This window comes from Apteryx mantelli, chromosome 18 (assembly GCF_036417845.1).
Source record: "Apteryx mantelli isolate bAptMan1 chromosome 18, bAptMan1.hap1, whole genome shotgun sequence".
Classification (NCBI taxonomy): domain Eukaryota; kingdom Metazoa; phylum Chordata; class Aves; order Apterygiformes; family Apterygidae; genus Apteryx; species Apteryx mantelli.
The window spans coordinates 10,081,169-10,096,697 of record NC_089995.1 but is presented as its reverse complement, the minus strand read 5'-3'; the positions used below and the strand labels follow the sequence as shown (position 1 = coordinate 10,096,697).

The 15,529-nt window shown below is 40.5% G+C and overlaps 1 protein-coding gene across 3 annotated transcripts in view; it reads right to left on the bottom strand.

The window, feature by feature from the left end:
• Positions 1–1,898: 1,898 nt before the first annotated feature.
• Positions 1,899–15,529, bottom strand: part of SLC9A8 (solute carrier family 9 member A8) — a 35,355-nt gene continuing 21,724 nt past the window's right edge. The window contains exons 10-17 of one of the 3 annotated variants that reach the window (XR_010885967.1): positions 14,769–14,874; positions 11,846–11,962; positions 10,348–10,430; positions 8,474–8,585; positions 7,805–8,025; positions 6,549–6,695; positions 4,901–5,251; positions 1,899–2,145 (exon numbers count right to left, since the gene is read on the bottom strand). Coding sequence is in view for 1 of the 3 variants with exons in the window: in XM_067307437.1 (XP_067163538.1) it covers positions 5,144–5,251; positions 6,549–6,695; positions 7,805–8,025; positions 8,474–8,585; positions 10,348–10,430; positions 11,846–11,962; positions 14,769–14,874 (894 nt within the window). In the remaining 2 variants the exon portion in view is untranslated. Of the gene's footprint in view, positions 2,146–2,478; positions 5,252–6,548; positions 6,696–7,804; positions 8,026–8,473; positions 8,586–10,347; positions 10,431–11,845; positions 11,963–14,768; positions 14,875–15,529 lie in introns of those variants that run through there. The other 2 variants (XR_010885968.1, XM_067307437.1) reach the window with 2 other exon arrangements.

Here is a 15,529-nt window from a genome sequence, read left to right as displayed (position 1 = left end):
TTCTAAAGGTTGTGCTCCTGAACTGCAGATAATTACCGCTGTTCTCTTCCCTTTTATGGCATCCTTTAGATCAGGCTGTAGAAACAACATGTAGGTGCTTTAAAGTTTAAAAATGAGTGTCTCTTGGTATGGTTGTGAGGTTAAAAAAATAACATCTTCATTATGATTAAACCAAAGCAGAGAAAATTGGAGGTGTTCACTTTCAGCTGGTGAGTCACTAGCAGGGCTGAGGACAGCACTTGGGGCCACGGTCTCAGTCTGGGGCAGTTAGGAGCAGTGATTTGACTCCAAAGTAGTGGGTTTTATTCAGATCAACTTCTGAAGAGTTTTGCCAGTTTATCGTATGTAAACCAGATGCTACAGTAATAGTCATTTCATCACTGTCATGCAGCATCTCAGGATGTAACCTGCCCACGTCCACATTAACACATTACTTCACAGGAAATCAGTATGATTAGTATGGACTGTGTCTGATCTTCATCCATTTTTGCTTCCTTCAGGGTGGAGGGAAATTTTGTTCCCTGCCTTCCACAGCAATGCCAAACCTTATCCCGTGACAGCGTTTTTCAACCTGGCAGTGAAGCATGTGGAGTCCCACCATATGCTCTACTGAGTTTTATGGGTGATACCTGGGAACTTTCCCTGGCTTAAACATCGGCTGGTTGCCATATAACACCTGAGACATCCATGAGATGCAGCTCTGCACAGAGGTGGTGATATGTGTGTTGCCCCAAGCCGTGGTGGCACTTGGTGCTGGAGGGTGTCCAGGGGTGCTGTGCATGTGCAGAGGGACAGTCCCTGCGAACAGGAGGTGCAAACCAGCCAGCCCTGGTGTGGCAGAGCCTTGCTGGTTGTCCTGCCGAGCAGCAGGCAGCAGAGGGCCGTGGTGCCCTGCCGGAGAGCTCAGTACCAGCCAGGCTGGGAGCAGCAGGGCTCAGCCCCACAGGCAGTCCTCGGAGGCAGCCAGGCACTTGTGATGCTGTGTGTCAGGGCCTGGATGCAGGGACCATCCTTGCAGCAGGTCCAGCTTCTTTTGTTGGAGAGCCTCGAGGTGTCTCAGGCAGTGCTGGGTGCCAGGCAAAGATGCTCCTCTGCACCCAGCTAGCTCAGATTGTTGCTGCCATCCAGATGGAAGAGGTGAAGGGGTGGGGGGTAGACAAGGGCACCCCTTTTCTACCTACCTTCCTCCCTGCCTGGCAGAGAGGTTGCTGTCAGGCTAGCCAGACTGATCGTTAGCCCAGAGGGCCTCTTGCCAGCTTTGTGAGGTGGATTTTGACAGGTGGGGAAACTGAGGCACAGAGTAGGCCTGTGAGCTGGTGGGGGAGTCCCTGTGGAGGTGGCTTGCTGTCCTTCCTGGCAGTGCAGTGAAGCCACAGCTGAACCTGCTGAAGGGCTGCACTGGCCTGGACAACCCTCTGCAGGGTTTGGTGCCTCCTCCCTGCCTGTGGAACGGGCCAGGGAGCAGCTGGGTGCCTTGGCTGGCCAGGTCTCCTCCCTCCCCATGCAGGGATCACCTCTGGGCACAGCCCAGGGGGATGGAAAACAGGTCTGGTCTTGGAGCCTGGGGCTGTCTCAGAGCCGTTCCTGGGGGACTTTGCCCCAGCCACGCGCTGTCTATCCGATGGGAAGAGCGCCAATGCTGAACCACTTTCTTCCCCTTTTCCTTGAGCGGTGCTGCACCTTTTAAAGGCAGGGCTGCCGAGCTCAGGGCAAGGGCAGCTGGTTGCCTGCCCTGTGCCAGCTCCCCAGGAGCGGCTGCGGGGTTTTGGTGACGCCCTCGCTGCCCCGCACTAACAGCGGGCACACTGTGGCCACATCAGCGGCTCCGAACGGGGCTGGCGTCCGCCCTGCCAGGCAGAGCCGGAGCTTCTGGGAGCAGCTCCTGGTCTGCCCTGGGGGTGATAGCCTTGGTCATCAGCAGCCACGACACCTTGTCACGGGCAACACAGGACTGTGGGACAGGCCAGGAAAGGTGGAAAACAATTTCTGGGAGGCTTTGTGTTGCCAGAAGCTGTATTCCAGGTTCCCTCCGCCTCCCCTTTGCGCAGCTCCTTAGCTGTCAAGAGAAAGCCACTGGATTTGCAGTCTGGCAGAACTTCAGGGCCTCCGTAATTAATAACATCTGCATTTTGCTTCCTGGTGGGCCTGTATTTAAGAAAGCAGAAAAATCAAGTTTACACTTGCACAGACTTGCAGATGACAAAGCTAGGACAGGGCTGCTAGTGCTTGTGTAGGGAGGATTAGAATTTAGATCATTTTCTACTTTATCAAAATAATTTTAAATAACTTCAAGGCAATTCAATAAGGGGAAGGATGAAGTAATATGCTTAGAAAAGAAAAATTAAGTGAAGAAATCCAAAATGGGAAATGACTGTCATAGAAAAGTCAAGGTATTTATAAATGAATGTAAAAATCAGTCACCTACATTATGGTATAAATTTCTTTTATGGATTCCAAAATATCCAAATAACTGCATATTTTATTGAGACAACAAATAAGTCTTAATTCCAAGTTTTGATAATATTACACATTTTCTTAAGTTTTAATATAGCTGCTTTTTAAAATAAAACAGTCCAGACTTCTTCAAATTAATTGCTTCGAAGTGATTTCATTCTAGCTGTGTCAGTTAATTGCCTCACTTTAATGTTTAAAAAAAAAAAAAAAAATTTCTCAGCAAATGACTCTCAAATCAGATGTCAATGTATTTTCCCAAATTGCCAGCAGAGGGCAGGAAACGATCAAATTATCTTGAAGGAAGTTACCCTATGGCTGGCCATCAGCACAGACCTTTCATCCAGTTCACAGATGACCTCTTTCACCAGAACAACAATATAAATTAGTGGCTATTTGTATTTCAGCATGTGTATTGTGTATTGCTAAAGCCACCGTAATAGCATCTAGGCCACTCAGCCAAAGTACGCAGACCTTTTGGTGACAAAGAAGCTCCTAGAAACCTTCCCCACTTCAACCAGCTCCTGGACTGGACAGGAAAAAATGGTCAAAACAGGTCAGTCTCTGACACCACTGGCAGCACAGTCTACCAGCGTCCCCTCTCCTGCCTGCACATAGGTCATTTTTATCTGGTACAAGACAAGAGGGAAAAGTTGGACAACGCCTACTTGTCTCTTGCAGATAAATAGCATAAACATTAGAGAGAACTCCAAAGTTAGCAGCCTTAGAGTCTGTCGGCCTCGACAGTATAGACTGATTCTCACTGGGTGAAATTTATCATTCTATTAAAGAAACACCCTTGCTTGCACTGAGCAAACATTATTTTAATGCAGAATTAAAAAACATCTACATTCCTCATAGTACCATAATTTGGATTTGCGTATCTTAAATGTTCAAATCCAGAAACCTAGTAGGACTGATGGGTAATGAAAATGTAATTAAATCTATAGTTGCCAAGAAGGGTGAAGAAAGTCTGTGTGATTTTTTACATATATTCTCTTTCCTAAGGAGAAAACAAGCACTGATTCTTTTCTGGTCAACACCAGAAACCATGTGAGTTCATGCCTCATCCAGACTCCCACCAGAGCCTGTTCCAGCTCTGTGAGATGCCATGCTATTTGCATACACAAGGAAGGAAATGTTTCATGGTTCAGTAGCAGAGAGAAGCTCTTTGAACTACCAAGAGAAAAACAGCGGGAGAGCGGAGTCTTGTAAGGAGATGCACTGTTTCGAGAAACTGCTCAGACAACAGACTTAGGATTCCAAATACATTCTTGAACTTTTATTTCTCCCCAAAGGTAAGCAGTTAATTAAAAACTCTAAAACCAAACCAAAAATATTACTTTCAGAAACAAACATGTGCACTTGCATGCTTGATTTACACCCAAAACTGCAATTTCAAATTTCAACAATAATGAATATGCTAATGATCCAATTAGGGTTGGCAGTGTGAGAAAACGCTTGCATTTGTAACCATGGCAAATGTATAACAAATAAATGCGTCTGTTCAGGTGTACGCAGTTTTGAGCAAATTGACCATGCCACATAGAAAAAGTGAAATGATGCTGACGATTCTGAAACAGCAGGAGAGAAAAATCAGACTAGCAGGACAACTTAATGAAAACTGGCACTTCCCAACTGAGAATGCTGCAGCAGTATGCAATATTAAACTCTTCCATACCTAGATTAGACTTTGTAGACTCCCCTTCCCCATGCACACATGTAGTTCCTCAAAATAGTGATGCAAAAAACATTGCTTTTTGCTTCTGCTAGAATTCCAAAATTCTGCTCATGATTTCTTGAGAGTTAGGGACACTTCATGAATTTACACATAACAAAAGTAGCTGCTTCCTAAGACTTGAAGCCAAAGTGCTAACAGGGAGCAACCACCAATTACAGAAACCTAAATGCAACTGTTTTTAAGCAAAGAAAAAAATTGTGTTTAAAAAAAAAAAAGTATTTCAAAAGCAGTTCTGTACTGTAACATATAACACCTTCCCCCAAGTCATGCCACAGTCAGTACTGTGGATTACACTACTTCAGTATAAAAAACAAAAACCACAGATCATAAACCCAGAAGTCTTTAAATTCCAAACCCACTACTTTTAAGAGGTGCTTCCTTATATGTGAAGCAACTGCTTTTTTGTCCAGGTACTTATCTATTTTGGATTCATAATGTGCAAAACCCATAAATTACAGATTTATTCCTGACAGATTCTCTTTCTAGTGCTGAAACAAATTCACAGTATAATCCATCAAGACTCTTCATGCTGTGAATGAGTATTAAAAAAAGGTAAAGTGCAATTCATCCTGTTTTGCAGTCATACAGTGAACTCCGTACTTCAGCAGACATTTACAGCATATTTCATAATAGGAAGACCCCACATTAAACAATGTCTTTAGTTCAAGGTGGGTGCTTCTGCTCTTTAATAGGCTGCACGAAACTTACTGTGCTGTAAAATCTGAAAAATTCTGGCTTCAGTCCAGCTTCTGACAGTGTTACGAGGGTCTCAGTCACTCACTAGTAATATCAAGAACAGTAGATCTTTTTGATATTTAAACACAGCACAAATCTGAAATCGGAAGGTTCATTCTGAATTCTCCAGCTTTTGTGCAGTCAGACTCTTGTTGTTACTTAAATCCAGTTGTTGATGCTCTACTGACAAACTCATTGTACTCCTTCCCCAGTTTGCTATAGCAGCTCTTGCTCATCATCTTCAGATCCTGAGGGTCCTTGTCGTACCTCTTCATACCATTTGTTTGTGAGGGTTTTCATCTGTATGCGCCCATGATGCAAGTCCTAAGGCAAAATAAAACCAGAACACTTGTTATTTAGCTACAATACTATTTGTGTGTCAGAGAGAACAAGAGAGAAAGACTAGTTTAGCACGTCTCACGAAATAATCTGGTCCCGGTCCTGAGCTTGCAAAACATTCTGGTTCTTACCAGGAAATATTTATCAAATGCTCAATCCATTTGTATTTATTTCCAGAGGTGATATTTTTGATGACAGATTTTTACTTGTTTTTCTAGACAGCCATGCTCTGTGAGTTTCAAAAATCACAATATTGTCTGTATGGCCCATCTTTGAATCTCACTCCCCTCTACATGTCCCTGGAGACAGTGGGAAGCTTGTGGCCTGCTCTGGTGAGTCACATACTTATTTTTCTAGCCTTTGGCCGCAATCTGGATGGCAGCCTGTGTTTCTGACTACCAAGTATGAATCCAATGCTTGCTCTCGTTTCTTGGTTCTTTTTGGTTTTGCAAAAAATCCTTTTGGCTTTTGTGTGAAAGTGCTGAAAGCATGTCCTGTAATTATTTTGGAAAGAAGCATGTTTGAGCAGGCCAGGAAGATGGAATGAGCACACTTTACACAAAATGATCAATTCCACAGCAGAAATGCTGAATTTTATGGTGAATTGGGAAAACACTGAATTCTGTAGCCAAGGAATCTCAGGTTTCTAAAGGCTTGGATTGAAAACAGCACAGCATTTACACCTCTCAGAACCCCTCAGCGTTAAGTTTTCTCCATGTTCAGCCAGGTGTCACTTCGTATTCGCAGCTTTTAAGTCTGTCTCCCAGGGAGGAAGTCTAGAAAGTGAAAGTTGCAATCCTAGTGCAAAATTCCAAGATAAAAGGTGCACACTACAGGAAAATCACAGCTCCAGAATTCACAGGACCTCGTACAGCAAAAGGCAGCAACAGTTTGTGTGACAGCACTTTAAAAATTGCATGGCAGCAGCCTTTTCTAGTAAGTTTAGCTTTGGAAGCTCTATTAGGCACAATTTTAGATTTGATTGCCAAACTCTTGATATGGTCACGGTAGTCTGTAAGATTAAAGCTGAGTTCAGTAAACCCATACATGCTTTAAAGTTTAATTGTGGTAGCCCTGAAAGGTGCTCATTCAATTCAATCTGCAATTTCACAGTGCAGCTTTTCATTACAGATGCTCTACATATGCACAAGTAATATATTGCCTCACTGTTCCTAGTGTAGAAGCTACATGACCGCATTACAAGCCTTGAATGGTACAGAGTGAAATGACAACCAACTCTACCACACCATTTCTTCTCTTCAAGAAAAGCAGCAATACCTACTTCCTGTGTGAGTCGTCTGGTGAAGAAAGGATTCAAATACTTGGCATCAAACCACATAAACCCTTTCAGGTCCTGGCGTTTTATGTACTGGGCTTCATACTCCTCCTCTGTGAGTTCTGATAAATGTTCAGATTCTATGGTATTCCCCTAGAAAAAACACAAAAATATTGGAATAACTACTAGAAATATAGCACTTGTTCTCTTCAGTTTGCTTCAGCCCACTCTGCTCTCTCCCTTCTCACAAGTAATTCCCATGCTGCAACAAAATGGAAATTATCACCTCAGCCTACCAAGGCTTATGGCTGTATGAATCTTTCCAGTTGCTGATTCCCAGAGCCACTTCCCTTTTCACGCTGAAAGGTAAAAAGGCTTCAAATGTTCCTTATTTTGTACTGTTACCATTGCGGAGAGTGGAAATTTCTAGTGCATAGGTTTTCTCTTGTTAGCTGAACAATGAGTTTACCCAGCAAGCAATAACACTTCAATGCCATTGTCCAGGTGACTGCTGACTCTCACACTGAAAACAAGCCCGAATCAGAACATATCACTGCGTCCTTCCTGTGCACGCTTCCCTATATGGACAGTAGGCATAAGTTAATTCCAAGGACTGCAAAGGTCCTGAAACTCCATGCCAAAAGGAGCTGTTCTTCACACCCTGTAGAACAATACCCTGCCTGTATTGTCTGATGGTTTGGAGAAAAACAGACAAAGGTTCTAGGAGTCTTAACGCACTCCTGCCTTCAGCACATGAGGTTTCAGACTGGCTGTTAGTTTTCTGCAGTACTTCTGCTTAGCCAAGAACTGCTTTAAAATAAACCCCAGTCAGAGGGATGCTGTTACAACCTTCTCATGGCTTTTGCTTTGACTTTTTCAAAATAATTCCTCTCTGCCTTTGACAATTAATGCATGACTCACAATGTACTAGTTACTTTCCCTCTATATATGACTCAACCTATCCTGTATCATCTGCTCCATGCTTTTGCAGGGGTTACTTTCATTTCTACTGATCAATTTATAAATAAATTGATTTAGCATCATTCCCTTTGTCCCAAACAGTTACTTGTGTAAATACTAACTGAGCTCTGTCTTCACAGTTTTTTAAAATGACATCGCTTGGTTTTCTCCTACCATGCTCCCACTGCTTTCACTTTACTTTTTAGTAGAAAATAACCCTAAGTTTTTACTATGTACTGGTCTTTTCTTTAAAAAGGTAAAGAAGTAACATCAAAAATCCACCGAATAAAAGAGAAACAAACCATCTTCTCTGTCTTGCTAAGATTAATGTCCTTCTTGTTCTTCCTGCGTGCTTTGGAGTCCTCAATGTCTATCAGTCTGATGAGGGGCATGGTTCCTCCTCCCAGCAGCAAAATTGTGAACAACACAATGATGATTGTTGTGGTCCCAATGAGCTGTCTCTTCTCTATTGGTTCCAAGCCCAAATGGAGGCTGAGGGCATAGGGAATTGCACCACGTAAACCTTATCAGAGAGAACAATAAATCAGTGAAGAGACAATCAACACCAACACTGGTCCTCAGCACCCTGTTAACTCACCGGGAGTCCTCTAATTTTAAAGATATTTACAGTCCTACACTATGCCCGTTTCTCTATCGTTTGGTCACCACCCTAAAATGAATCAGAACTTTTCAGATATTATGCTTTTCAAAACGTAACGTTGTTACATCTATAAAGAAATTAGCTGCTTTGCAGAAAAGCTGTAGTTGGAATCTATGCAATTGAGATGAGAGTCTCTCTCTGGCACAAGGGGGAAAGAACATCTATCTATTGTATTTGGGCTTGAGAATGGTGCAAATGTTCAGCTGAGTTTTGCTCCACAGATGGAAAATGATTTCCTCTCAGCACAGCTCACACAGTGAAAAAGATGAAACATTTTAACAAGCCCTCCATACTTTGAGCTTTAACTTACCACTAAACCACATAATAAACATCATCTTGGGGGTGATTTTATGATCACGGAAGAAGTTGAGTAGGTAGGAAAGTGGAAAAATATTCACTGCTCTACCAAACAGAACAAGTACCTGAAAAACAAAAAGCAAAGAAAAAGGCTATTTGATGCATTACATTCATGCAGGCCCCAGCTGCATCTGGCTTGTGCAGAGTAAGGTGAATATATCCTTATCGTACACAAACCTCATACACAGGCATGCTGCTAAATCAACATAAATATATCTCTCAGCATAGGTCAATGTAGAATTTAATGTTTTAAGCATTTAATCTGCTTAACCGAAATTAAACCAGACTTGTCACTGACAGAGACCAGACACTGTTTTACTTATAACCAGTAAACAAAACACATTTCTAGGGAGACAAAGAATTACTTTGGGTGCAAGTTTTACTCGGTTCAGTCAGTTCAGCTCCTTTAATCACTCCCTTGGCACAGCAGCCAAGAGGCAAGAAGGTATTTGTATTGTCTCCCTATGGACCAGTCCCTCAGAGAAGAAGGCCAGAAGCCAAACAAAAAGCATGTAATTCAGTCCCTCAGACGTCCCTGGGTATGATTATAAAATATACCAAAACATCCAAGTAACACTAGCTGGGGGGGAGTATTAGTGATTTCATGGAAGCCAATTAACAAGCACAGTGAAAACTAACTCAGGAAGGCAAAATTCTTCACAACAACATTGCTTTGTAAACTCCACCACAAACAGACCTTGAAAAGGTAAATATCCTAGAACTAGTCAGCAGGATCCTTGTAGGGCTGTGTCATTTTCCTTTATGAATCACCCCCAAATTATTCTATTTGCATATGGCTGTGAGGCCAATGCTACATAGGAGGAAGTGTCACACCTTAGCTATATATTAGATAAGGAAGGTGGGTACATATGTGTAATGCAATGAGAGCAGTTCCCCATGCTGATACCACTAAACTAGGAATGGTAGAGAACAATTCTTCTCTTGAACCATGGACTAAAATGTGCTAAGTATATGTTCTTGTATGTGACTGGAAGTGGATTCACATTTCACTCTTTTCGCTCTACAAAAGGGAACATACTTTTCTCTTTAAATTAATATAATTGCAATAGAAATAGGTAACTCCCATGTGAAACAATCCAAAGTGTCATTACAAAAAGGTACATTGAAATATATGCCATACAGAATGAAAGAAGCAAGAGTAAGGCCCATCTCTGAAAAAGGTGAGCTGAAAGCAAAGCAATCATGTATGGACTAAATTTATTTATATTATTTATATGAACAAACTGCAAACATATATGAGAGAGAGAGACTCAAAGCTGTAGTGCTGGAAGTGATGAAATAAAGCAGAGTTTGACATGAGTTTGCACTGTAGTTTCTACAAACCGCCCATTTATGCAAATCCTTCATATGAAGCTAAAGATACGTAAAAACTCAGAATTGTTTTCCAAGAAAATAAATAACTTTTGAAATTAAGTGATATTTACAATAATCTTAACATCCTTGGAGATTTCTCATATTCTAGTAGATCTAATAAGGTCAAAACAAACAAGGGTCTTTTCCTTATTTTTAATCTTATACACACAGGCTTCAAAATAATAGCACACTGGAATTCCTTAATGAATGCTGCTGTGTATGTACACCAAAGTGCTGAGAATAAGAAGAAAAGAATAATTTCATGCTATTTGTGGGAACTAACTATGTGTAATATACAAAAAGATTCCGTATTTTTCATAGCAATATAAAAGTATTTTCACAAAACTCTATAAAACACAACAAATATTCTGAAATATTTTAAGTGTGAGGATTTTTTACCCTGTGAATACCAAAAAGGTATCTAAACAAGTTTGGAAGGAAGTAAATACTTACTATGCACCAGATGACGAAGGACATTTCAAACTTGTGAGGAAAACTAAAAATTGACAGGCCAAGAAAAGCAAAAACACACGTTTCTGAAAAAGAAAAAACATTTTAAATAACCAATTCTATAAAACTGTTTCTATTCCTATAATAAATTAACAAATATGCTACATAAAATATATATTTCCTCATTTTTGGATGCACAAAAGAAGCACAAGTGGCATTTTGCAAAAGGCCAGATTTTCCCACTCTCACTGTCAGTGGACAGCACCTTAGTCTGTATGTAGGAGGCTTTTTTCCAGCCATAAATTACTAATGAGTATGAACAAAGCCAGCAAAACCTTGTTCTAGAGACAGAGGAATTTTTTTGCTTCAAGAATATAGGACAAGCTGCAGAACACACTTAAGCTAAAGGACTGACTACTAATCATTTCAGTAGTTTTGAATCAGATTCTATATAAAACTGAAATGTCTGCAAATCTGCAATACTGCTACCAAAGAGCAAATGCTCCAGTAATCCAAACATTTCATTTCCTAAGTACCAAGCTATTACCATTAGAGAATCTCACAGTGATGATGTTTCATAAGACCATTGCACTGGTAGCTGTCCTAGCAAGCTAGATTCCTTATTATAAAGACAGTTACAGACAGGAAGGTTTTGGATAGACAGTAGTAAATAACCGAGTAACCGAGTTACCCAACTTTAACACTTATCACTCATGCTTTGGGTCCTGGTTACTTACATTTGCATGCTCAAAGTTGGCTGCAAATATATAAAAAAATTACATAGTAACTCCTTTACAGTGACTTGAATGAACATGTCTTTTTTAGCATTTGTAACACATAAGAGTAAAAGCCTGACGAGCTACTGGTGTTCAGACAAGTGGTTAAATTTAGCTTGCAGCAGTACCACTTCTTGTCCACACTTCAAATGCAAGCAACTTTTTGCAAAAAGTATGGAACACTTTTATGCCACACCCTAGAAAAATGAGGATATATCTGTAATACAGACTCATGTCATTTCTTTAGAAGTTTGCCTCATAAAAGGAAATGGAAAAGCTATGTGGCTCTAAGCTGCTTGTATCACTACTTCCAAAAATTTCTTCTCAATTTGTAAAGCTATTATTTTTTTCAAGAAGCTTTTTAATATCCAAAATCAGTTAAAACTATGGCTATATTCCATCTCCTACAACTAAAAATAGGCCAGAGGGAGAAAGGAGTCAGAGAGATCTATTTGGTTATCAATCTTGTGGCAAATCTTTGCAGGAGCCTGCAGGATGGGAGAGGGAGAAGATTGACTGTACGTTTTCTCCAGTATGGCAGGAAAGGTGACTTTTGACTGCCTTCCAGCCTCCATTACTAGGTAGCCTTCTGTTAAAGACATGTACCACTGACAAACAAATTGCTAGAGGAAAATTCACCCTTCTTGCTCCCACCAGAATCACCATTTCATGCAGACTGATTCTTAAACTATGAATATTAGACATACACTAAACGTAGCACTTACCACACATAAAAGCAACAGTTCTCAGTGTCTGCTGCATTAAAATCTGTGTAACTGGGGACAGATTATGATGTGTATAGTGAGACATCACGATGCCAGAGAAGAGGATTGCCATGATACCTGTAGATACAATGTGGCAATCAACAAAAGAAGAATACCTTGTACTCTGCAAACATTATTTGTGTTTCTAACCCCTACCAACACAAAAGTTTTTGAAGAGATGAGTGAGGTTTCTATTACCACTATTATTCATACCGGTCTCATTCCACTGGTCATGTAAATACTAGGAGGTCCAATATAGATCGTGTGCATGCTAGAATAAATCCCCTGTTACCTCACGTTTTCCCACAAAAGTGAGGGAAATAATCTGAAATCTTGAGTGTTTTTTTCTGCCTTTCATTCTCCTAACAAGATAGAGAGGTGAGATCAAAAGAGGAGTAAAACCAACCTGAGAATAATGGGGCTAGAAAACTATATCATTTAGTTCTCCCAGTAAAGTGTCAGTGGGACCTGCTCATCCACCGGGCCCAGTCACTCCACCAGGAGTTGAACGAAACCAGCAGGGCATTGGTGGGAATCCACTCCAGTATGGTGCATCAGCTCTAATATTGTAAAAAATTAAGAAAGAATAGCATATGCAGGTGTACTCCAATTTGCTATCAATTGGAGAATCCGAAAAGCTACTAAGACTTGAGATTTGAGGTAAAAATTACCTTGGTAGGGAGGGAGAGCCCAATATGTAGGGCTTGTAAGCAAAGCTACTGTGCAGGATGTGCCCCTTACAGCCAGCAGAAGGGGTCACTAAACCAGCTAGGATAGGTTATTACAGAGATTAGCCTCAGCCGTCAGCTATGGAAAAAGCCACCAAATCTACTGTTATAGAGTTTGGTGCCCTAACGACATGCTCAGCTTGGTAGAACAGCAGAACAGCTATCTCAGATTTCACTATATTCTTGTATCTTTGAGTTAGGAATTTTTCCATCTACCTTGCTGCTCACTTCTTGTATTTTTATGGGATGAATCTGAATTTTAACCTCTTTCTCTCACCCTTCAAGACATATCACAGAAGCTCACTGTCAATTGTTCAGTGTTCATAAGGATCTGGATATCTCAAAGGAACTTTTAAACATTTCCAGGGCTGCTGCACAGACATACAGCTGAGAAGGCTGTCACGTGAGATGATGGTTAGGACTGTGGAAGACTTTAACAGTTCACTTGAAGAAAAACTACACTATCCCTTGTGAGGAACTTGGGAAGTAACTGAACAAAAGCAACAATATAACCCAGAAGAAATCAATTGCAATGCAGATCATGGAGAGGACAAGATGACATTTGGGAGTATGCCTGCTTAGCCCAAAACAAAGGAAGTTTGAAAAACTAAAAGAGTTTGGCTAGAGCTACATGCCCAGGAGTGGCCCAGATGAACTTGACTGGAAGGATTAGACTAAAGATGAACTCGACTGAAAGGATTAGAATAAATAACTGAGGTACAGTCAAAAGAATCCTTTGTCTGAAACAGAGGGGTGATCTGACTAAGGTCATTTAAAGTTTGTATTTCTTGATAACTCATTCTTGAAGGCATTTGAGCAAATTAGAGAGCCTGTCTTTGCAAATAGAAAGACAAAGGACCCCTAACATCCTAAGAGTAACTAGGTAGGAATCTTACCATAAATTCTTGTTGGTTATATATCAAAATACAAGTATGTTGGTTGTATAGTGTAATGGCACTATAATTCTGTAATATTTTATAATTATTTTTAGATTCATAAGCAATATAAACTAGAAATAAAAAAGGCTATTTTCTGAGGCATTCATGTAATATACTGACAATTCTAGTATAATCTTCTTAAAGGCAAAATTCATTTTTATAACAACACAAATATTAAAACATATCAAGCTGCTTGCTCAAATTTCAGGTAACTTCCATTATCCTATATATGTGTTGGCCCATACAGGCAAACAGAATAGTTTTGGACGCAGGTGGGCAGAATGGAATGTTTGCGTTAGCATTATACATCCCGATTGTGTAACTACCATGATTACAAGCCACATCCTTATACATATAAAAAAATACAACTCTACTGACTTCAGTGGAGGTATGCTGATATATACTGCTACAGATTCCATTCCAAAATATCCATGTTAGTGCACATGCACATTTTAGAAAGTCCGATTTTATACCTGCAGATCATTTATAAGAAATCTAGTTCTGCTACTGTTTCTCAGAAACCAGTAACATTCTTAATATACAAACTTGTAGAGCAAATATACCTTTTAATGCACTAACCCCCCCACCCCAAATTGGATCCAAACAGATGCTTGAGCTATTTAAATTATGCTAATTGTTGCATCCTTTCCCATTTCCCTTTATGAACAACTGTGAAATGAGACAGGAAGCTGATTGCCTTCAAAAACCAATGAAATCAGTAGAGGTCAGAGATGAGCATCCAGCAGAACTGGACCCTGTCTTTGGACTTGATTCTACAAAATGACAGAAAAAAATCACCTCTAAGCCTCTTCTCCTGGCTTGCAGCAAAACTTCTACCTAGTATATAGAGATAATTACAAAACATCATGGTCTCAGTGAAACTTGTCCAGTGGCATGGAAGGATGGCCAGAAAAATGGCTACTGGGGAGTAGGCTGGATTTTATCTAAGCTAGCCCACATGTGGCCTAGCCCTACAGTGTGCAACTGCAGTTTTTCTTCTGTGTGAGGCAGAGGTAACTGGGGAGAATACTATTATTTACCTTGGCTATCTAATGCACATGAAAACCGCAATTAACTTTTGCATATTTCTGTCTTCACAAACATTAAGTAGAGAATGAGCGTTTCCCTAAAGTAAGGCAAGGTCAGAAGTAAAAGCACAGGTCAAATGAGAAAACATGTAAAAAAACCCAGGAGCCTTCTATTCATTTTGCTACTCACCTGACAGTGAGATACCTTCTGCGAGTCCATAAGGAAGATACGCAAAGATAATCATCATCCCAAACTCTAGAGAGGGTGTCTTCCTTAAATCAATGTGCTTTAGCACGTACATATGAAAATGTTATGGAAAATATAAGTGAAAAACATCCAAAGAAAAATTTAAATCTATACAATTCTATGATGAACCAGTCATTATGTTTAATGTACTTATCTAGTGAATAGCTGAAAAAGTCTACAAATTGATCTATGAATCAAGTGTGGAAAGATTAATAAATTCTTGTGAGGAGTGTTTGATTTTTGTAGAAGCTACTGCTGGTAGAAGTCCATCAGAATGGACAGACCTAAAGACAGAAGAGCTCTGTTACCGACATACCTATACAACACCGATGACAGCATGCCAAACTTTGTTTGCATCGAGAAGGGCCATTCCCTACACTTTCAGTCTTTGAAATCTCTGCTCTGATGGCCAGATAAGGATTCCTGTCCATAAAGAAGTGAACTGACTGCACCAAAACTATTGCAGAGAAACCACAGAGAGTCATTAAATAGTAAAGTCTTTTTTAAAAATAGGGGAGAGCTATGAAACAGCAACTTAGAAGTGAAATAACTCTCACCTCTGTTTCAACAGAAGTAACTTCTGTTTGATATTTAGCTGAGCTAAACTCACTGTATTTATGTTTGTACTCACAGGCGTGGACACTTGTCAAGGTTTGCAAATTCTGCTGCTTTGCATCTCATGCAGGGCACTGCAGCACAGCTGC